Source organism: Porites lutea, chromosome 4 (assembly GCF_958299795.1).
Source record: "Porites lutea chromosome 4, jaPorLute2.1, whole genome shotgun sequence".
NCBI classification, from domain to species: Eukaryota; Metazoa; Cnidaria; class Anthozoa; order Scleractinia; family Poritidae; genus Porites; species Porites lutea.
In genome coordinates, this window is record NC_133204.1 from 1,469,798 (window position 1) to 1,493,092 (window position 23,295).

The 23,295-nt window shown below is 39.2% G+C and overlaps 1 protein-coding gene and 1 pseudogene across 1 annotated transcript; both read left to right on the forward strand.

Moving 5' to 3' along the window:
* The first annotated feature begins 474 nt into the window (after positions 1-474).
* LOC140934996 (substance-K receptor-like) lies at positions 475-6,452 on the forward strand. The gene is made up of 3 exons (XM_073384545.1): positions 475-858; positions 3,548-3,786; positions 5,325-6,452. Exons 2-3 carry the CDS (start codon positions 3,574-3,576, stop codon positions 6,216-6,218), a joined length of 1,107 nt encoding a protein of 368 aa, XP_073240646.1. The 5' UTR covers positions 475-858; positions 3,548-3,573; the 3' UTR covers positions 6,219-6,452.
* A 9,530-nt stretch (positions 6,453-15,982) lies between these two features.
* On the forward strand, positions 15,983-17,821 carry LOC140934997 (substance-K receptor-like; annotated as a pseudogene).
* Positions 17,822-23,295: the final 5,474 nt, after the last annotated feature.

Consider the following 23,295-nt stretch of genomic DNA (forward strand, 5'->3'; position numbering starts at 1 on the left):
TAAGTATTGTTTTTCTAATATACGTAAAACCAGGTTAGATCCGGAAAACTTTGCTCTCTTTGATGTTTTGTTCAAACTTATTTCCAAGCTGACAAATCATAGCAACTAAGTAAAATTTTATGCCGTTTTAAATGACAATCTGTAAACTGATTAACATACCTATTTATTGGTAAATTCGATCTCTGTGGGTTTTACCAATTTGTACTCATTTGCTTTGACTGATTTCTCAGTCTGTCATATAATTATTATTCCAAATAGCTACAAATCCTTTAGCATCATTGAGCTTTTGTGGCTGGGTAATACCCTTTGGCCCGCATCAGATAATAGTTATTTTAGCTATTCAGGTGCATCTTGGCAAATAAGAGACGTAGTTGATGAATGTTCGATCAATCAGCGGTCAGCTAAGTCAGAAGTACTTCCGAGGAAACCAACAGACACGATGCTTATCCAAACAATTAATTGTTTCTAGATTCAGCATGCAACATAGGGCGGTACAAAAACTACAAAACGACGACGTATGGTGACAGAGGTCATTTTTGAGATGCTTAATAAATTTCCGTTGTCAAACAAATCCTGGAAGCCAGCGAAAGGGAAAGACAATGTTTATAAGCCCACTCATACAGTTGCCATTCTCATTGTTTCTCTTGTCAACAATGGAGGCTGTTGCTTTATGAAGAGTTAGATTGTGTAACTTTCTCATTTCTTGCGTCCCATTTACAGCTTAGGTCGGGAATAGCCTGAATTTCAGGTGAAAGGTTGGTTTTTAATTAATGAAGCAGAAGACCCGAGAGCACATTACTGTGACCTCTTAGAAGACGACTGTTCAAAATTCCGCCCTGCACATCTTCAGTATTCAAGGTAAATATACGATAACTGAATACGTATTTTTTTTATCATAGATTTTTCTGTAAGAGAAAGAAAGTTTCAAAAAAGTTATTAGAAAAAGTGTGTAGTTGATACTGGGATTTAACATTGTGAAAGATAGAATTTTGGTTTGTTTTGATAGGTAAACTACATTTTTCACGGCGTAAACATACTGAAAATTGATGCTTAGTATTTTGTATTAATACGTGTTTGGCCGAATCGTGTAGAGCATTATATTTTCATGAAACACATTCTCGTTAGATTCATGGTTCATATTCTTAAATCACTAAAGTAAGATTTTTTTCTTTCAACAAACACACTGTTGATAGATTCATAGCTCATTTATTGAAAATCGATGTGATATACATTTCCTAGGAAGAAAAGGAAAAGATTAGATATTTTATAGTTTTGATACAGCAGGTCGAAAAGGTGATAATATTGTCAATTTATTCGCAAGCCTAACGTAAACCTTAAATATGGTTGCTTTTCCAGTAAAAAGATTATTGCGCACAAAGATCATCCTTTTTTTGGCAAGAATGGCATACACATATTTCATAAATATATTTTTAATTTTTGTTAGATTTAATCAAATTAGTTCCAGAATTTTTTACTTCTATTTAGTCAGTGAATTGAACAACACTCCACAGCTAGGGACGTTATTGATGAAAGGATAAAGGCAAACATGACTGTACGAAAAGCAAACTGTTTCTTATTTGTTGATATTTTTAGATAATATTTGTTGCAAAAAGGTTGAACAATTCTTGTGAGGTCAATATTAAGAAAAAGAAAAAATCAGCATCATTTAATGCGCGGTTTTTGTTGTCAATAAACTTGAATAATCATCAAGGCCTACATTTTAAAGAACTTCTTGACGAGATAAAAAGTGTGGTTTGGGTTGGTTGATAAGTACAAAATCTCTTTAGCTGAAGCTGCTTTTGGCGTAAATGCTCAAAATAAAACGATGTGATTTGACCGCAATTTAAAACTGTTAAGACGGATCAGCTTGATGAGGCAGCAACATCTTGAAAACAAGCTATTCAATGCGACATGCTCACAGTAAACTTTCAGTAAATATCGATGATCTAAGTAAAGTCACCGGGCTTTTAATTAAAAAATGCTTAATCACCCTTTAGGCAGCTGTCGGGATATTTTTTATACTGAAGTGATGATAATAAATCTTTAACTAGAACTGCGGTCAATTTTGTACACTCTCGAAGCTTTCAAAGAACGTTTTCGTTGAACTGCCGCGAGGGAAGAAAAAAATAGCCAAATTAAGTTATATTTCATTTATTTCTCAATGAAATGACAATTTCTCTGTTAAGGTGGCTCATAGCAGTTTCTTCACGTTAGTCTGTTCATGGAAAGATCTATGTTAACAATACATAAAACGGCTGTTGCTAGGAAATAATATAAGATAATTGTCTGATCATTTGCGAATAAGTCATCAATAATTATTTCCTTGACGTAACAACAAATTACCATAGCAGCAGTAAAAAACTGTTGTTGCACCTTCAATTTTATCTTAAACATCACTTTCATTCATATGCAACTGCTTAGATCACTACATTTATAATATTTCGGGGTGACTATATAAAGTTAGTAGTGTAAAGTTTTTACTGGAAATACTTGAAAAGAATTCAAAGCCACCACGTTGAAAAGGAGTCACAGCCACCTCATGAAAAGCCAATAAACAGTATTTATCTAATAAGTAAATAAAATGATAATGGAACAAAAGAAATTTTGGTCAACCAGGTAGTGTTAGAGACGTTACGTCAAATACGTGTTTCTCTAACACTTAACAATTATTCTTTGAAATCGAGGTGAATAGTGGCTAAATATTTACCGAGCCGCGAAAGCGGCGATGTAAATATTCCCATAGCCACTGTACACCGAGATTGAAAAGAATAATTGTTTTAGCATATACACACGAAGTGATCTCAACAAAATCAGAGAGGAAACCATTAAAAAGTACGACTTGATTGACAGATCAAATCACGCGTGAGTTTAAAAATAGATCTTTGCAGAATTTTGAAACATGGCAATTCACAAGTTTATCATTACGCAACAACATCGTAATGGCTTAAATGGAACCGCTAAAAGTTTGAACTGTTTCCTTACCTGAGAAGAAAAATAGAGCTTTGCTGTTTTCTGTTGCTGCGCAAAGTTTAAAGCCAAAAGGGTTTGTTGTGTCGATCTTCGCATGAAGTGCTGACAAAAATGGCGGCTCGGTTGCTCGAGGTAAGACGTCGTCTCCCTGCATCATTCTTTTTCCTGTTTACTTGAAACGTAGAACTTCTGCAAATATTTCCTTTTAAATTTGTTTGTCATAAATAAACTTCGATTTTTCGATTCATCGGCTTCAGTTTTAAATTCTTATAATTTTACTATCCTAAGGAGTGTATTCTATTCGAGAAACGTTTGTGTCTCAAAGCGAAATATATACATTTAATTCGTATATTCATTCGTAGCTTACGTTGCTTTTTCTTTTGGTCTTCGCCGTGAGGATCAGTTTGTTGTTGTTGTTTCTTTCCACGACGAGCACGAGGACATAGCGTTGTCTTGGTAAATGATCCTTTTTCGGATCTTCTGTTTTTTGGTAGTGAAGAATCCGTGTGATCTGAAATCACAAATCCTTTTTTGGATTCTCCTCAAAAATCGCACCCTATGTTTGCCTTTTTCGCAGGTGTTGGCTAGACGTCAGGTCTTAACATGAATAACAGCGGTGCGATAAACAATGGTACCCAGGATTTTCCATCAGAGTGTCCTTATCTCCCGTCATCACCAGTGCTTCAATGGATAAAGAACGTTGTGTACCTGCTCATTCTGCTTTTAGCCTTATTTGGAAACGCATCAATCATGTGGATAGTATACAAGCAAAGGCGCATGCACACAGCAACAAACTACCTTATAGTCAATATGGCGGTAAGCTGAGCTATTTAGCTAAAACCTAACATTCTTTCAAAGAAATTTTCACTGTCGAGGATAATTTTAAACGTAAAACTCATGTAAATGAAGTCCAAAGAGCTGTTAGGAAAGATAACTTATGGGTTCTTTCAACTGATGACCCTCCGGATACTCACTTATGTCTTTGATTGGTTATTAGCCAGGTCAGGTGAACCCTACCACTTACTCACATTTTGACAAATGTTTGACAAGTTTTTCTTAAATCTTAAATGGGATCTATGAACACACAATCAAGCAGGCGTGACTCGTATAGGTGCTGTCGTGTTTCTGGAAAGCAATTCCCACTCCGTGTTATGCTTCTCCGTCTCGAACCGCCCCATTACTCCTTCTTCAAAGGAGACTGCTACCTCTGTAACCGTCTCCTTCCATCCCATCTGATGCCTTCCCCGATGACTTATCCTTAGTGGTTCCCAGTAGAGTAGCCCGTTTAAGACGTCTCGTTGGTTTCATTCTGACCACTTGTTGCAGCCGTTTCCATCGAGGGAGATCTGAGAATGGGAGCTGAGCAGATTTTCTGAACACTTCCTTATTAGTGACTTTGTCACAACAGATGATAGTCAGAAGGAAGGCTTATAGACTTTTCTATTCTTCCACGTTAACGTTCCAAGCTTCTTCTCCATATAATGATGCTATGATTACTAGTGCCTCATGTACTATACTTTTTTGATGGAAGGTTGATTGCTCTGTGCAATATGATAGCCGTGGGTAGAATCGGCATCTGCTGCATGCCATTTGCAGTTTTTCACAGAGGTCTTGGCGAGGTCTGCATCTGATGCACCATTGTGCTATGCTGTACCAAGATAGATCAGTCTGCCCTACATTTTCCAGATGTTTTTACTGATTCTGATGTTCCACAAGGCAATGCGAATCATGAATTTTTGTGTTTTCAGTAAGGCCGATTTACCATTCTTTTTTTTTTCTCTTCTACGTCGTCGTCGTCGTCTCCTTCCCCTGGGGGTCATGCGTTTAGAATCCTTCAATTTTTTAAAATTTGGTACAAAATGTGTCCAAAAAATAATTAAATAAAATTGTCGAGATGTAACGGTTGCTTGTTTGACACAAAGGTCGTGTTCTATTAACCAACCGTTTCAACCAAAGCTTGTTTTGTCCGTTTTGGCTGATTTGAAGTTCTCCAACAGAATAGTTTCCAAACCGTTTTAGGTTGAAAGGCGGTTGTGACTGGGTAATTTTCCGAGACTTCCTTAGACTTTTGTTGCAAAGATTTTAAACGTTTGGCGAAAGAGTTTTAAGCGCATATTTTTTTGCAAAAAAACACAACACTTGAAAATCGATGCCAGCTGCTTAAAGATCAGTGGACGATAACCATTGTTTTCACCCATTTTAACCAAGTTCTGAGTTGGTTGAAAAAGTTGAGCAACCAAACCAACCAATGAACAGCTTTTTTCCAATAGAACCTAAAAAAAACAAAACCAACCAAAAACTGTTGGTTCAAATAAAACACGACCTAGCAAGTATTTTGCTACTTTTCTTGGTAGGTTGGAGATCTTTTCATGGCCATCTGCAGTATGATACCCACCACTATCAGTATGTTCCGTGGCATCCACTCATGGGTGAATGATGGTCTTTTTGGACAAATTTCCTGCAAACTGCTTCTCCTCTCACAGGGATCATCGATGGCCTGCTCAATTATCACTCTTACAGCCTTGGCTTTTGAGAGGTACTTTGCTGTTGTTTTTCCAATGTGGAACGCCGTAATTGCAACGAAAACAAGATGGACGGTAGCTCTTGTTTGGATAGCTTCGTTTGCATACACATCACCAATAATTTATGCTGGAAAGGTCCGACTTTATAAAGGTGTTCCCTTTTGCATTGAAGAATGGGCCCCTGCATTTGACCCTAAAAGAGCTCCAGCGATTTACACCATCGTTTCCTTTGTGTTATTGTATGCATTACCACTTTTAGTGATTGCTGTTTTGTACTCAATCATAATCGCCAAAGTTTGGGCGAGGCACATTCCAGGCAACGCAACTCCAGCAAACGTTCGACTCTTGAATAAATCCAAGAAAAACGTGTTGAAGATGTTGATGACAGTGGTTCTTGCCTTTGCACTGTGTTGGTTTTTGATGCACCTCAACTTGTTTTTGCAAGACTTCAGCGACATTTTCGGTCCTTGTGGAATTCCAGTGGGTATGCAGACCACCGGGTTTTTGTTTGGTCATGCAAACAGTGCCATCAACTGCTGTATATATGTTATTTTCAGTCAAGATTTCCGACGCGGATTTAAAGATCTTGCGACGCCTTTCTTTCGGAAAAGATCGACTTTGCTTCTGGAAAACACACGAGGAGCCACAATGGATACGACACGAGATAGTCAGAAAAGCTCTCTCAAGCCACAATCTTTCAAACTTACCGACAACACCAAAGTTTAAAATGGTGCTTGATTAACGAAAAATTAAATAAGTCACTACTTAAGAATAAGGACAAAACTGTAGTACAAAGCCAGGACACACCACTCTGCAGAAAGGCTGGTGCTACCTGAGTTAGGTACCAGCCTTCTTCAATATAAGCATTTTGAATATCCTTCTTTCTAATATGAGCATAAAATAAGATAGTAAGATATAAATTGTACTGTCGCAATTTGTAATAATGGTCGCACTTTGTAATACCTGTGGCAATTTGTAATAAACCATGTCGCCCTTTAATGAAAAAGCTGCCGCAAGTTGTAATAACTGTCACTTTGTAATAAACTAAGCTGTCGCAATTTGTAACAAAGTGCGGCGCACTTTGTAATAGTTTTTTGAGAGTGATTCAACTTACTTCGTCAACATTAATATAATGCCTTGATATGAATGGTACTTCGTTAACAAAGATGATGACGTCTGTAAGCACGTAACTTACAAAATTACTTTTATAATTTTATATCTCCACTCATTCAAACTATTCAACTTTAAATGTTTTTTAATTAAGTTTTTTAGTTAAGTTTTTTTAATTATTCTTAAACCTCGCTATTTTACTAGGTGGTTTGCATGCAATGGTTACCTGGGGGGCGTACTCCCTTATATGGCCAATACGGGGATGTCCCGTTGGACAGAGCGTTGTCAGAGTACAGAATCTAGACACACTAGACACAAACGAGCCATTATTAAAAGGCATTTAATTTCCACATATCGTAACATCCATCCTTGGATCCGGGACACCGGGAAAGCTTTCCTTTTTAGATCTTATCACAGGTCGATACAACACCGTCCTGGTCTAACGAGCAATCTTAAAAGAAGTAATAGTGACTTCTATATTTTGGCCAACTTAATCAGACGAGGCCTGTAAAAATTCAAATTGTAATTTACTGCAAATAAACAAAAAAGCGTCACCAGAGGCAAACCGTCGAACCACAACAGAAACATAAACGCAAAATCCAATTAGTCGGTGACCAATACCTTTGTATGTACCTGTTTTTTATAAAACTCACTTGGGGTTATACACTGAGCCAGCTGACCATTTGGTCCATTATTCTCTCTTGATTTGGTCCCATATAGGAGCAAAAGGAGTATCATTCCATCTTAAAAGCAAATGCCGCGGGGATAGTAAAAAAATACTCCTTCCCTGCGTACAGCTCGTAAGACCTTGCAATTCTTCTTAGCGTGTTCCATGGCTACTTGAGTTACCCTTGGCTATCTAAGGATCAAACCAACGACACAAAGCCAAGGAGGTAAAAAATGATACCCTATTTACCTCCGCGGTACTTATCTACCTAGCCCATATATGTATATGGGATTATCCCCCACCCCCAAGACTTCATGTGTCACGTCGCAAGCAAACATCGATTGGGACGACGAATGTCAGGTTATTAATGAATTTTCTGTTGTTAAATGTTGCTTTTGCTATTTAAATATTTTTGAAGTCAAATATATGAAATGACTCATATCTTTTTCTTGGTGATATGTCAGAGGAAATTTCATGTCTTTCATAAAAGCAATTCTCGTTGGTCATGTGATCAATTAAGGCAGAAAAATTTATAACGGAAGACATGCATGTTTGACCAAAGAAAAGCTTACTTTATTACAAAGTGCGATGGACAGTTATTACAAATTGCGACAGCTTTTTCATTACAAAGTGCGACACGGTTTATTACAAGTTGCAACAGGTATTACAAAGTGCGATGATTATTACAAATTGCTGCAGTACATAATACTACTATGAATTTTAGCTGACAAAGTTAATTAGGTACTTACAAGTAATTAATAAATCGTAAGAACCGGTTTGTTATTGTGAGAAATGAGAAAACCATAGCCCAATTTGCAGTTGTGAAAAAGTAGTCTTAATGTTAAGACTTGATTTAAAAATAGCCCGTAAGTTAGCCTGTGTACAGACGTCTCCCCTCCCTCAGAAAAAATCGGGAGAGGAGATGTCTGTGAATCACCGTCGTTAATCGTGTTCCGGTATCATTTGCATAAATTATTTTGTTCTTTCGGTGACAGTTGAAAAGGCATATGTAGGTCGAAAAATAGCCAGCCTAGAACGTTCTATGAAAGGAGTAACAGTGGGTACGCAATAAAGCCAAAAAAAACAGAAAACGACAATCAAACACCAAAATGCAGTGGAATACACTGCAGGTCACTCATTTTTATTCATTTCATTTAAGAAAAAGTAAGATTTAGCGTTATTTAGCGTTCGCAGATCTCAGTAATATATTTCTCATACAAAGTCTCTTATATTTTCAACGGTCGCCTGTAGCGCGACACCGGCGCGTCACCTATGGTATGTAAATTACATTACACCCTTTCCTCGTAACGTGAGTTTGGGCCGCCTGTGATTACACTGTAAGTACGTTTCCCAGTAGAAAGCATATTGTGACGAACGGCGTCTGAATGAGACAGCACACACACACACACACACACAAAACGATGCGTTCGCTAACGCTTCCCTGCCCCCATCCCCTGCAGGGCACTAAAGTTGAATTGTCTAAAGAAAGGTGGCCACTTCTTTCGTTCGAGACTGGAAGCACACCAAAAGTGCAAGCAGGTCTGCCAATCTCCGGAAAAAAAATTAATACTGCCGACAAAAGTGAATTGTGTAAATTTTAGACTGATAGATTGCCTTCAGTGCTAATTGCAACAGAAAAGAAAACAATTCTTATTTTAAATGATGAGCCTTAGCTTAGGGCGAATGTCTTGCAGAATTGAGGCTACATTAATCCATAACAGTGTCAGATGGTTTTTAAAAAAATAAAATAAAACTAAAACATTCTAGTCACGTCTCCTACGCGCAAAATATCCGTTAGGTTAATATGAAGCGTATATAATTGTGTTTTGGTGTTTTATCGCTTTCCAATAAATGTCTATTTTGAGTGATCTTAATAATTACATGTGAATTTTATGCCTACAAGCAGATCTTTAATGCTAGAACGCAATTAAGAAACGTCCGTTTTTTGAAGGCTTGTCAAAGCTAAATGGTCTGAGACGATTATTTTGCGAAGCAGCTGTGACTTGTTTAAATTCCAGTTTTTAAAGTTCCTTGTATTACGCCTCGATCTATCACTGTTGATCGAAGAGGTCGTTTCACAGCTGGGTATGTATATTCGCAGGTTATTCAGCTCACTTGAGGTTTTATATATGAACGGCGACAACAAGTGGTTTACAAAACAATGTTAAACAGTTTCTTCAGCTTTCCGCAAGTGATAAAGACGATTACTTCAGTTAAGAACCCAACGGTCTAGCTTTAGCTTGCCAATTCTAGTCAAAGCACCAGGCTTAACGTGCAAATTTTAAGAAAAGTTTTAGCTGGGTTTGGTGTTCTATTGCTAAGATCTAGAAAATCATTTTCCAAAAGGTGTGCATCCAAATTCTAAGACAGAGTTTCGATCTCTGTCATCCTTGTAACGGATTTGCAAACAGGTATCCTATGAATCACCGGTGCACTAAACACTGCTTCGCTCTTTAGTTTCTTTGCCGTTAAAAAGAGAAAACAAAAACGACCTTTTAGATTAGTTTAAGGTAAAAAAAACCAAAAACAGTTAAATGTACAAATAGATACAAACAATCTAAACTGTAAGACGTCATAAAAAATTCCCCAAATTCAATCTGCTAAACATTGGGTTCTCTTTGATAATTCGCAATGAACTGTGCCAACCACAACAGTACAACAAAGACGATTGTTTATGCTATCCATGACATGGAATTTTACTCGCGCGGCGTCAGAGCATTCTACAGATTTCATCTCTTATCAATATCGAAACGTTGAGGCTGGCTGCCTTTCTCTACAACAATCTGGAGGAGAAAACCAAGAAAACTTAGTATGCCAAGCAGGTGTCAAGAAAAATCGAGACGGACAATTAAAAAAAAAATGGCGAATATTTTGACTAAAACTAGTCTTTTTCTCAGCAAAAGTCGGAGCGGCCATTAGACTATAAACCGGCATTTTGTCCATTGCATGTAGTTTTGATTGATTTTAGTCTGCTCGTGGTTGGCGCTTTTCTGATCCAAGATAGTGACATCGAGGTCAATATGAGACAAGCATCTTTTGGTGATAGCATCACGTTTGCAGGAAAAACAATAGACTTTTTTAAAAAAGCTGGAAACTAAGGAGTCTCGCGATGAGATCGATGAGACCCATTCGGAAATGGGTTTCCAGTCCCTAATATTTATCCAAGGCCTGACTTCTGAGGGATTTTACCATGCGATAAAAGCAAGTGATTTTTAAAGTTTACACCATGTATGTATTTCAGAATACGGTCTGTAGTATCGATGATGTAATTGTGTACGGTCGAAATGAGTTATGGGTAATTAAAAAGCACATGGTCAAGTGTCGAGTTGAATCTGTTGTTGTGTGCATTTATTTTGGTTAAATCCGGATGTTTCACTGACCGTGAAACACTACAATTGGCGACGAGGATAAAGTGATACGAAGATACGTCTGTTTGAAGGAAAGTTATGGCGACAAATGACGAACTTCGCGGAATTAAGCCATTTGATTGTCGAGGAGATAGCACGAGTGTGGGGCCAAGATGGCGGCGATGGCGAAAATCATTTCAATTTTACGTCGATGGTCGTGGAATCACAGCAGCCGCTCGAAAAAAGGCGTTGCTTTTACGTTGCGCAGGGATGGAAGTCCAAGAAATCTTTGAAACCTAACGGATCCGGGTGCACCTGCAGGGGAAGATGACGATGCATACATGGCTGCACTTCGAACACTCGATGCATACTTTACACCACAAGTGAATGTACCATACGAGCGACACATTTTTCGCCAAATGAAGCAAGAAGAGCATGAAACGGTCGATCAATTTGTTGTAAGGCTCAGTAATCAAGCTGCGAATTGTGAATTTGGTGCTACGAAGAATGAGCATATACGTGATCAAATCATTGATAAGTGCAAGGCCACAGACCTTCGGCGAAAACTTCTGGGAAAGGGACAAGAGCTAACATTGGCAGACACGCAGAAGATTGCTCGATCGTTGGAGTTATCTCAAACCCAAGCCAAACAGATCGAAGGTGATGTGGGAGCGTCTGTTAATGCCATCAAGGAAGACAACAAACCTGGAGGAAATGGGAAAAGTGATCAGAAGAGTCTGAAATGTTACCGATGTGGACAAAGTGGACATTTCGCACGTGACAAGTATTGTCCGGCAAGATCTAAAACCTGTACAAAGTGTCACATGGCAGGACATTTTGCTTCAGTCTGCAGGACAAAGAGTAAACAAGAGAAGAAGAAAAAGGACACTCGGAAACAAGGTGGACGAGGAAAAGTCAACTGCGTGGAGGATGGTGAAGATGATGAATATGCTTTTATTGTGGGACTCGGTAAAACATGGGACAGGAGTGGATCAGAGATAGTCGATTTACAAGTTGGAGGTGTCATTCTTAATGGAGTTCTCATCGACTCAGGATCATCATGTAATATCATTGATCAGAAGACGTGGGAAGAATTGAAGCAAAAAGGAGTAAAGTGCAAGTCAGAAAAGACAAATCAGAAATTGTATCCTTATGGAACTTCAGAACCACTGGACACACTGGGAAAGTTCGAAGCATCAGTAAACCTAGCTGGAAAAAATGTCACAGCTGAATTTATTGTCATCTGCAATGAAGGCAGGCCAATAATGGGCAGGAAGACAGCCATGGAATTAGATGCACTAATTCCAGGGACCACAAGTTAATGTTGTAAGTACACCAGACCTTGTTGATAAATACAAAGCATGTTTTGAAGGAGTGGGCAAGTTAACTGATTATCAAGTTAAGATCCATGTGAATAAAGAAGTCAATCCAGTTGTTCAGCATCCCAGGCGAGTGCCATTCAGTCTGAGAGAGAAAGTAGAGAGCAAGTTGCATGAGTTAGAGCAGCTGGACATTATTGAGAAAGTGAAAGGACCAACGCCGTGGGTCAGCCCAATAGTAGTAGTTCCCAAACCTTCTGGTGAGATTCGATTGTGAGTTGATATGCGCAGAGCGAATGAAGCTATTGTGAGAGAAAGACACCCAATTCCCACTGTTGATGAGGTCCTCCAGGACATGACCCAAAGCAGTGTGTTCTCTAAGTTAGATCTTAAATGGAGCTATCATCAACTGGAACTGAGTGAAGAATCACGTGACATCACAACATTCACAACACATGCTGGACTTTATCGTTACAAGAGATTAATGTTTGGTGTAACCTCAGCTCCTGAGATCTATCAGCATGCTATCCAGCAAGCTCTGCATGGATGTGAAGGAGTGCGTAATATATCTGATCATATCATTCTTCATGGTAAAGATGACCAGCAACATGATGAGAGGCTCGAGAAGCTGCTAGAAAGATTGCAACAAAGAGGTTTGACCTTGAATAGTGCGAAGTGCAAATTCAAGATGCCCCAGTTAGAATTTATGGGATACCTATTGTCTACACGTGGTATTGGACCGACAGAATCCAAAGTTGAAGCAGTAGTCAACGCCAGAGAGCCTGAGTCTGTAGCCGAAGTGAGAAGTTTTATGGGACTTGTGAATTTCAGTGCAAAATTCATTCCAAATCTGGCCACAGTTTCAGAACCACCTCGACAGCTGACACGAAAAGGTGTAACCTTCGAATGGGATGAGAAGCAACAAGAAGCGTTCAAAGCTCTGAAGGAAACACTAGCAAGTGCAGAAACATTAGCTTACTATGACAAAGATACCAAAACAAGAGTCATTGCTGACGCAAGTCCAGTTGGACTGGGTGCTGTTCTTGCTCAAGAACAAAATGGCAATTGGAGACCAGTCTACTACGCAAGCCGAAGTCTAACAGCAGTTGAAAGAAGGTATTCTCAAACAGAAAGAGAAGCTCTGGCTGCAGTCTGGGCTTGCGAAAGGTTCCATGTTTATCTATATGGAAAATATTTCGAATTGGAAACTGATCACAAACCACTTGAAGTGATCTATTCAAGTAAATCTCAGCCCTCTGCGAGAATCCAAAGATGGGTCTTACGACTTCAGCCATATGAGTTTACAGTGATGTATCGTCCAGGCCCACAGAACATAGCTGATGCTTTATCTCGCCTAACCCAAGAAATTTCAAACGAAAGCAAAAATGTGGCGGAAGAATACATTCGGTACGTTGCAGAGAATGCAGCCCCCAGAGCCATACCTATCCAGGAAATTGAAGAAGCATCTGCTGAAGATGAAGAAATTGCAATGTTAAGGAAGTGTGTTCAGACCAATGATTGGGCTGTCGGCGAGCCAGCTTTTAAAGCTGTGAGAAACGAATTAACTGTGCTAGGAAAGTTAGTGTTGAGAGGAACTAGATTAGTCATTCCGATGAAACTTCGCAAGCAAGTACTGGATCTGGCACACGAGGGCCATCAAGGGATCGTTAAGACCAAGCAAAGACTCCGTACCAAAGTATGGTGGCCCGGCATAGACCGTCAAGCAGAACAAAGGTGCAGAACATGTCATGGTTGCCAGCTTGTCGGGAAACCTTTGCCCCCAGAACCAATGAAGAGAACAGAGTTGCCTACACAGCCATGGCAAGACCTTGCGGTAGATCTGCTAGGACCCCTTCCGACGGGTGAATATCTACTCGTGGTTGTTGATTATTTTAGTCGATTCTTTGAAGTAGCTGTAACCAAATCAGTGACATCTGGCAAAATGATTAGCTGTCTGGAAGCAATGTTTGCTACTCATGGACTACCGCTGTCAATAAAAACAGACAATGGTCCACAGTTTGTGTCACAAGAGTTTGAAGTCTACCTCAAAGACAACAACATTGAACACAGAACGTCAACTCCAATGTGGCCACAAGCCAACGGCGAGGTTGAAAGACAAAATAGAAGTCTGCTGAAAGCGATGCGGGTTGCGCACAGCGAGGGACGTGACTGGCGAAAGGAATTGCAGAAATTCTTGCTTGGTTACAGAAACACGCCACACACAATTACTGGAGAGAGTCCTGCTAAACTGTTATTTGGAAGAGAGATTCGTTCAAAGCTCCCAGGTGTGGAAGAGTTGCGCTCAGCTAGTAATGACAGTGAAGTCTTGGACAGAGATCGTGAAAGAAAGCAAAAAGGCAAAGACTATGCTGATAATCTGAGAGGTGCTTGTGAGTCTAACCTGAGAGAGGGAGACAAAGTTCTTTTCCAGAAACCGAAGTCAGACAAGCTGTCACCGTCATTTGAAGCCACGCCCTATGAAGTGGTCAACAAACATGGAGGTCATGTGGAAATTAAGTCTCCTGCTGGCATTCACTACAAAAGAAATGTTACCCATCTACAGAAGTATGTGGAGGACAAATCACAGGAAACAGAAACCAGCAATCCTAAAGGGACTTTGTCAAAAGACCCAGAAACTAATCAGGAAGAGGAACCAAGAGTTTCAACTCAGCATTATGCGTTGCGGCCTAGGCACAATCGTCAACCGGTGAGACTAAAAGATTATGAACTTGGTTAAGACTTTGTTTACACAATGGACAGTTCTTGCGAAGGACATTTCACCTTTATGAAAATGTCATTTTGTATTGATTTAAGTCTTGGACATTGGATCATTTTTCCTTGAGTTAGTAGCCATTGAGAGACTGTTATAGCTTGTATTGTTATTTTGTTTAAGAAACCGGACTGGACGATGTATTCGGAAAAAAGGAGAGATTGTAGTATCGATGATGTAATTGTGTACGGTCGAAATGAGTTATGGGTAATTAAAAAGCACATGGTCAAGTGTCGAGTTGAATCTGTTGTTGTGTGCATTTATTTTGGTTAAATCCGGATGTTTCACTGACCGTGAAACACTACACGGTCAATAAAACGGACCCTTATATCTGAAGTGATCTACAAATGCATCTTTATATATCTGTCCATTTTTCGGGATAAGAGTCATTCACTAAGGGTAGAATATGTTGGAACACTGTAGCCTTATGTACGCCTGCTAGGCGTCTTGTCGTAAATAATTATCATAGCTTTCCTGTCATGAAGAGATTCTCTGTCAAGAAAAACGAGAGAACAGCGAGCCTAAAGAGGAACAATCACCCCTGAGGGGAGTTTTTGTTCTTGAACATTGATCTTTACTTTTTCGAGGAATCTTTACAATCGCCACTAAGGCCACATTGACGAATATCTACAAATGTTTTGTTTACTCATATGATGTTAACATGCCAGTGGCTTCGTGATTCAACCTCTATCACTGTAATTGCCAATGAAAACGGGAACTACAGGTAATCACGGTAATGCAGTAATTCTGGGTGAAAAGTAATGAAAATGCCAGACTGGTACATGTTGGCTGCTCTCATTCCTGGGACCTATATGATTTCAGTATTCTGCTGCCACACGCATTTGGTTAAAAGCTGCAAACGCTCTCTCCAAATAATAAAAAAAGAGAACTAATAATAACGCAAGTTCCGCTTAAGGTAATTTGTGCTCAAAATTGTCATTAAGGATTCTAGAATTAAATGTGATAAAATCGTCACCGCACTCTATTACCTAAATGACCCATTTGTCGTGATTTCGCAAACATGAATTTAAAGTTAGCTCCAAGATAACGATTAACATATTCATCAGTTTCTTTAATTTTGTAGTCTCTATGGCGCCACAATAGACAAAACGTCTTAGAAACACTGGGATACAAATTGTTAACGGCGGAGTAGGACTTTTGAATGTTCATCCGAAGTTCAAGCCTCTGGGTTGGCCATCTAGAAACCTTATATTATGTGCAAGGGGAAGGTTGAAAGAAGATTGTTTTTGTTTCAATTGTCATTTTTGCAGGTATTAGCTAGACTTAAGGTCTGAATATGAACAACAGCAGTACGATAAACAATGGTACCCAGGATTTTCCATCAGAGTGTCTTTATCTCCCGTCATCACCAGTGCTTCAATGGATAAAGAACGTTGTGTACTTGTTCATTCTCCTTTTAGCCTTATTTGGAAATGCATCAGTCATGTGGATAGTATACAAGCAAAGGCGCATGCACACAGCAACAAACTACCTTATAGTCAATATGGCGGTAAGCTGAGCTTTCCAAGTTACCCCAAGCCTCTGTTTCAAAGCGAGGTTAACTACAAAGCCATTGATATGAAAGTGACTTTTATTCTCATACAAATAAAACTCATTTTCACTAGAAAGGTTTTTGCACATTAGCCTTGTCTTTTGAGAGTTTTTTGATCTCTGATATGGGCTATTGTGATGTTCCATAGGGCAATAAGGACATGAATTTTGTCGATTTCGGTAAGGCCGATTTACCCTTTTTATTTTATTCTGGTTCGTACTCTTTCGTCCGCCTCGTCAACGATGAGTGCAACTGTCTTCAGCAAAATCCAAGTCACAAAAAGTCTCTGACCATTTACATTCATTCATTTGGATCCTTCATAAGCAATGGAATGTCGACTATCTTATCAAAAATGCAGAGAGCTCTAAACACTCTCCAAGGACATTCCCTCTGAAAACGTCAAGTTATTTCACTCCTTCAATCAGTAACACTACACGACTCCACCTTCAAAACATCTTTAGCTTTGATTTGTTCTGCGTTTAGAATCCATCAGTGTTAGTGAAAGTTGGTACAAATCGAATCAAAATAATAATAACACAAAAAGTGTGTAGTACGTTTACCACTAGTTATCTTGACACTTTTTTTCATAGGTTGGAGATCTTTTCATGGCCATCTGCAATATGATACCCACCACTATCAGTATGTTCCGTGGCATACACTCATGGGTGAATGATGGTCTTTTTGGACAAATTTCCTGCAAACTGCTTCTCCTCTCACAAGGATCATCGATGGCCTGCTCAATTATCACTCTTACAGCCTTGGCTTTTGAGAGGTACTTTGCTGTTGTTTTTCCAATGTGGAACGCCGTAATTGCAACGAAAACAAGATGGACGGTAGCTCTTGTTTGGATAGCTTCGTTTGCATATACATCACCAATAATTTATGCTGGAAAGGTCCGACTTTATAAAGGTGTTCCTTTTTGCATTGAAGAATGGGCCCCCGCGTTTGACCCTAAAAGAGCTCCAGCGATTTACACCATCGTTTCCTTTGTGTTATTGTATGCATTACCACTTTTAGTGATTGCTGTTTTGTACTCAATCATAATCGCCAAAGTTTGGGCGAGGCACATTCCAGGCAACGCAACTCCAGCAAACGTTCGACTCTTGAATAAATCCAAGAAAAACGTGTTGAAGATGTTGATGACAGTGGTTCTTGCCTTTGCACTGTGTTGGTTTTTGATGCACCTCAACTTGTTTTTGCAAGACTTCAGCGACATTTTCGGTCCTTGTGGAATTCCAGTGGGTATGCAGACCACCGGGTTTTGTTTGGTCATGCAAACAGTGCCATCAACTGCTGTATATATGTTATTTTCAGTCAAGATTTCCGACGCGGATTTAAAGATCTTGCGACGCCTTTCTTTCGGAAAAGATAGATCTTTGATCGAAAACAGTAAAGTTTAAAATGGTGTTTAATTAAAGAAAAATAAAATAAATTACCGCTTCTTAGGAAAGCAGACAAAACTATAGTACACAGCCAGGACTGGCACCACTCTGCAGAACGATGTACTTGTGCCGTCTTCACGTACCAGCTTTCCCTAAAATAAAATGATTTTTTTCTCATTTGAATAGCTCCTTCTCTAAAATTAGCAGAAAATAAAATAAAATGACCCTGTGCTACTTGAAAATAGTTGACTCTTATCTCCGATTTTCAGGCCTTTTCAAACTTGTGGCCACGAGACTCATCAGATATTTGGTTAGAAAACAGTTGTTATGACCAATCGCCTTAATAGGAGATTAAGATACTACTATCAATTTTCAGTACAGCTGAGGTAGTTTATGACACAGGTTATGGATGAAAAGTAGTCCTAATACATGTTTACTAATAGATACAAAAAATTCAGAGTCAGGATTGTTAAGAGGAATGAGCGAAGAAGGACTCACACGCTTTCTTAAGGTGGAGAGCCTTTATGTAGCACCATTACTATGTTATACCACAATCCATCATATCTTAGACTGCGCCAGAGACTTAACAAGTTAGCGTCCGTCTGCGACACAGGGACAAAATCCTTGTTCTGAGTCCCCGCTTGTGTACCCGCATTTGAATATGCGACATGAACGGCCTCTTGAAAATGTCATCGTCTGTTTGTTAATCAAGTTGAAGGAAATTCGAAATGTGTTTCCAGTAATTCTTTGAGTCAGTTGGGGGTTCTAAATAAGGATATAGGCCGGCGCTGCAGCGGAGACTTTACTTATCAAGGTTTATAGATTACGCCTTTGACGCTGGCTATCATATCCTTTCATAGACATTCAAATGCACAAACCAAAGCTATATTTGATAAATCAAATGGACAAAACAAAAGGAAACGCTAAAACTCTTAAAAATAAATTTTGCAGGAGGTAGAACAGTACCGTCATTCAAAGTACCTCTTTCGTCACAATGTTAAGACGTCTCGTAATAATAATGATAATATAGTCTTTATTTTATAAGATATTAACACACAAACATATCCTGTTTTAAAAGTATGAATGTAATAAGCAAGCTACAGTACATGGAATTAAAATAATAATAAGGAAGTTAAGGATCTAAGCGGTATTATATCAAAGTGTAAAGTTAGGCTGTTTACAAAAGAATTCATAAAACGCCAGCTCTTGTTTACTTTAAGTTTCAAGGCTGACTTTCTTCTAAGCTGGTATCTAGTGATCTTAACCTCCGGCAACATGTAATACAACGGGTGACCCTCTAAGCCCACAACTTTAATTCGTCTTTTTTTAGCTTGTTTTCCGTGGATATCAATGCTAAACGAGATGTACCTACGCTTTTCACATCTATCCAAATGAAAAAAAAATTGTGCAGTTTAAATATACATTGTATCACGTACGGAGAGGACAAAAATCCTATTTGAAAGATAAACTATCTTCGGTGGTTAAATTGATCGACTTCAGCGTCAGGTGGTTTATGAAAGAAATAAAACAAAACTAAAACAATATAGTCACGTCTCCTAACAGGGAAATTAATTCTACACCCATGCAAAAAGGAATAAGCGAATTTAGGGTGTGTTCCTTTCGGTGAATCCAAAAACGGATTTTAGATCCAAGAACGGATTTCGCGTTCCTTTCGGCAAATCCAAATCCGGATTTTTGATCTGGTGAATCATTTTTGAAAAAAGATTCATTGGATTTGAAATCCGAAGAATCCAAATCCAGATTAACGGATTAGTGATCTACGCTGTTCCATTCACAGTGGATCCGAAATTAGTCAGATGATCCTGGTATTTCCAGTTGAAGTATTCCCATAGAGGCCGTAGAGTTTCCTCGTTGCTGAAAACATTAGAAGATTTTTCCTGGTACATTAAAATATCCATATACTAACCATTTGTCTCTAAAGATTGCTTGAAATCAGAAATAAGTAAAAGTAACAAATGGACTGCTATCTAACTACAAACTCGCTTGTAGACGCGACAGGCACTCGATCTTGTTACATAAAAAATCCGAGCTATGAAACTGGATCAAACTGGCCGACATTCTTTAGATAATTTTCAATTTTAATGCGCTTCTTTCTTTGTCTGTTTTATATGTTCCATCGTCGCTATTAGAACTGCCGACCACTAAATTCTGCACGGTATAATCCCATAACTTGTCAAAGAGTAGAAAACACCTCATTTTTTGAGAGGCTGTCATGCATATTGCACGCGTTGGCGAAAGGTTACCAAGGTTACAAATCCAATTTCGGATTTCACGTTCCTTTCGACCGCGAAATCTGGCAAATCTAGGATCAAAAATCCGTTTTTGGATTCGCTGAAAGGAACACACCCTTAACTGTCTTTAGTGTTTTTGTCAGTTTCTAATAAATTTAAATTTCGCTTGGTCTTAATATTTGCATGTAGAGTCTAGCACTGTAATATTAATATAATGCCTATAAACGCTTCTTTAATGCTTAAACAAAACGTCCGTTTTGTTAAAGGCTTGTCAAAGCTTACCTCTGGCTGACGTCTGAGAGGATTAGTTTGCGAAGCAAATGCGACATTCTTGAATTTCAGTTTCGAAATTACGTTATGCTGCACCTCGATCTATTGTTAGCTGATCTGAAAGCATGTTTCTCAGCTAGGTAGGTAATTTTTGATAGTTTCTTTTGTTTTTGGGTGTGGTAATGTATAATAATAAAGTTGAGACAAAGGAAAAATAAAAATTACGCGAGATAAAAAATAAACTCCAACATAGATTCGGTTGGGTTAGTCAAATCACTGAAGGATTTTTAAAGTATATATATATGTTACAAATGGAAGGAAACAACAAAAAGTTACCAAAACAACGTTCGATAAAGTAGGGAGTGAAAAACGTTTAGCGAGGAAATTCTGTTTCATGTATATTTAATCGCCTCCTCATTTCTTATATAACCCGGAGGGTTAATTGGCAGGTTGCAGGTTGTTCTAAACGCTATTAACCCCCGGACGTACGAGGAGGGGGCGGGGTGTCCTCTGAGGTTTTTCTGAGTTTTTTTTCCTACACGATAAAACAGCAGCCTCTGACGTTTTCATTAGCTGTTTGTTTGTCCCTCGCTCGTATTTCGAGATAAGTTTAGTGACGGTCAGTTACTATGGCTACGAGATATGACGTCATAAGTAGCAGGTGGTCAAGCCATTTTTCAGTGAAAATGTACGTTTTTTTAACTTCTTTCAACAATAAAAGTAAAGCTTGTGGATAAAATGATGAAAAGTGTTTATGTATGTGTTATTTTACTGTCAAGCACAAAAGTTACCATTTCTCGCGGTTTTAACCTGTTTCCAATTCTTGGTAAAATCCAAGATGGCGGCCAAGATGGCGACCATTGTTTGTGACCTCACAGGCCTCCGGCAGGGCCACCACCCATAAAATATACCTCATCTTGTTGAGATTATCAAAGGCTTCCACTGAAGGCAAAATCGTTTCGGAATACTGCAACATACCAAAAAATCTGGGAAGGGGTTCAATCAACCCCGCCCTCTTGTACAACGGTGGGGGTATGAATTTGCGTGTACGTCCAAGGGTTAAGAGCGTTCTTGATTCTATTGCATCCCAACTTGTTTTTGCAAGATTTCCGCGATATTTTCAGCCCTTGTGTCCCACCGGTTTTTTCTTTGGCCATGCAAACAGCGCAATCAATTGCTGTGTATAAGTTTTCTTCGGTCCAGATTTCCGAAACGGATTTTGGAGTAACTGCCCGGGCATTTCTAAGATATACCCCTATAACAGTGGCTACGCAGCTAGGTGGCTACGTAGTTACACGGCTACATGGCTACGCTTCTACGTTGCTACGCGGCAACGTGGCTCGTGGGCGACGTGTGTCTACGCGGCTACGTGGCTACGCAGCTAACCCTAACACTGACATTTACCCCAACAGAAAACCCTAACCCTAATCCTAACCCCAACCGTAACCCAAACCCAAAGCCCCGAGGTACGCGGCTACGTGGCTACGCGAGGGATAATAGCTTTGAGGTGGCTTGATACTCTACGTAGAATAAAAACATTAACCACAAAGGACTACACAGGACCGCAAATGAATATGCAGGAGAACGAGGAATCTACAAAGATCTGATCAGCACAAGTAATAAGTAGACATTTTAAATTCTGCAAGCAGAATACTGCAATGCTGATCGTACACCTTCGTACTACAAATTCTTTTGCGGTCCTGTGCAGTCCTTTGTGGTTAATGTTTGCATTTTATGTATTTTGGGGCCATAGATCTCTTATAGATCCGATATGCTGTAACTTTTGCTTGGTTCTGTCCATTTTTTTGGGTTGTTTTTGGAAAATCCTTTATTTTCTCTGCGAGATATCAACTTGACGTTCGGACTCTTGCCCTCCAGAAGACACGTGAAGGCATGATTCTGTGGATGTTGAGAGCTCTGGGTTGGGGCTTAAATCAGAGTGCGCGGATATTTTACATCAGAGCTTTCTCTGGTTGTCACGCCATACTGAAGAGCTACAATAACAGCGAAACAGCTGTCTATGGCTGCAATCCCGTTCTGTTTTGAGTTCTTTGGGTGTCGTGTTGTTGTCTTGCAGGGTCAGTGTTCACCTATGACGATCAGCATTGCAGTGTTCTGCTTGCAGAATTTAAAATGTCTATTCTACGTATTCCCGTTGGCAGGCAGGCAGGCAGCAAAAGTGGGAGGCAACCTGAGCAGCTAAATGGACAAACCCCCATTCTAATTCGGCATTTCTGCCAAAACGTTGACTTCGATCCAAAGCTGCGGTCATAAATTCTGCAATAAAGAGATTAAGATTCACGTGTACGCCAAACGGCAGACGTGAATTTGTACCACGTGACCAAGTTTTCCCCTTATTTTCCGTTTACTCTTTATTGCTTCTACATAAAAATAAGTAGTTTTATTCTAGTTTCAACTATAGGAATCGTTCGGGACTATTTTCATCTGCTTATTTTCTATTCTGAGAAATTCTTAACTTGAGTCTGACGTTTGCCGCTTGCGGTAAACGTGAATCTTAATCTCTCTAATGATGTCATCATTCCATTGTCGAAATTGCCCAACTACATAACCCATGTGTCACCACAGTTTCTTCAAGTCGGCGGTACAACACTCCGCCCGCCTGTCCACCACACGTTACCAACCCAGGTGCTGGAATTTTGCCGTCTTTATGGCTATGCCAAGCTATTGGCTACGTTTTTAAAAAGCTAAAACGTTTTTCCCATAAATTGTATTCCAAAAATTAAAGCTATATTTAGAAACTGTTTCCTTTCGTCTGTTGCAACGGATGGCAAGGCGAATTTTGCGACACGTAAACCTGCTATTGAAAATTATAGTGTGTTTTTTGGCACATAACCTCCGTGATAATTAAGAAATTTCGTATCTTTGGATTCAAACAAAACGCAAATAAATTTCAAATCTTATAATCAGCTGTATTTTGCTGTTGTCGAACATGTTCTCAATAAGGAACTCGTGGTAGTGTGTGAGTGGTTTCGTACCCTGAAAATGCAAGGCGCTGGTTCTCTCGCGAAAACCCAATGTAAAGCTTATCACTATTTGCTGAAGGTATTGCCTAACCACTAGTTGATAGAGCCGGTAGATCTGTTTGGGCTAACATTGGACGATTCCCTGATTTT

Coding starts and splice junctions, on each gene's coding strand:
- LOC140934996 (XM_073384545.1), top strand. CDS start 3,574: ATGAATAACAGCGGTGCGATAAACAATGGTACCCAGGATTTTCCATCA. Junction 3,787..5,324: donor ACCTTATAGTCAATATGGCG/GTAAGCTGAGCT, acceptor TTTTCTTGGTAG/GTTGGAGATCTTTTCATGGC.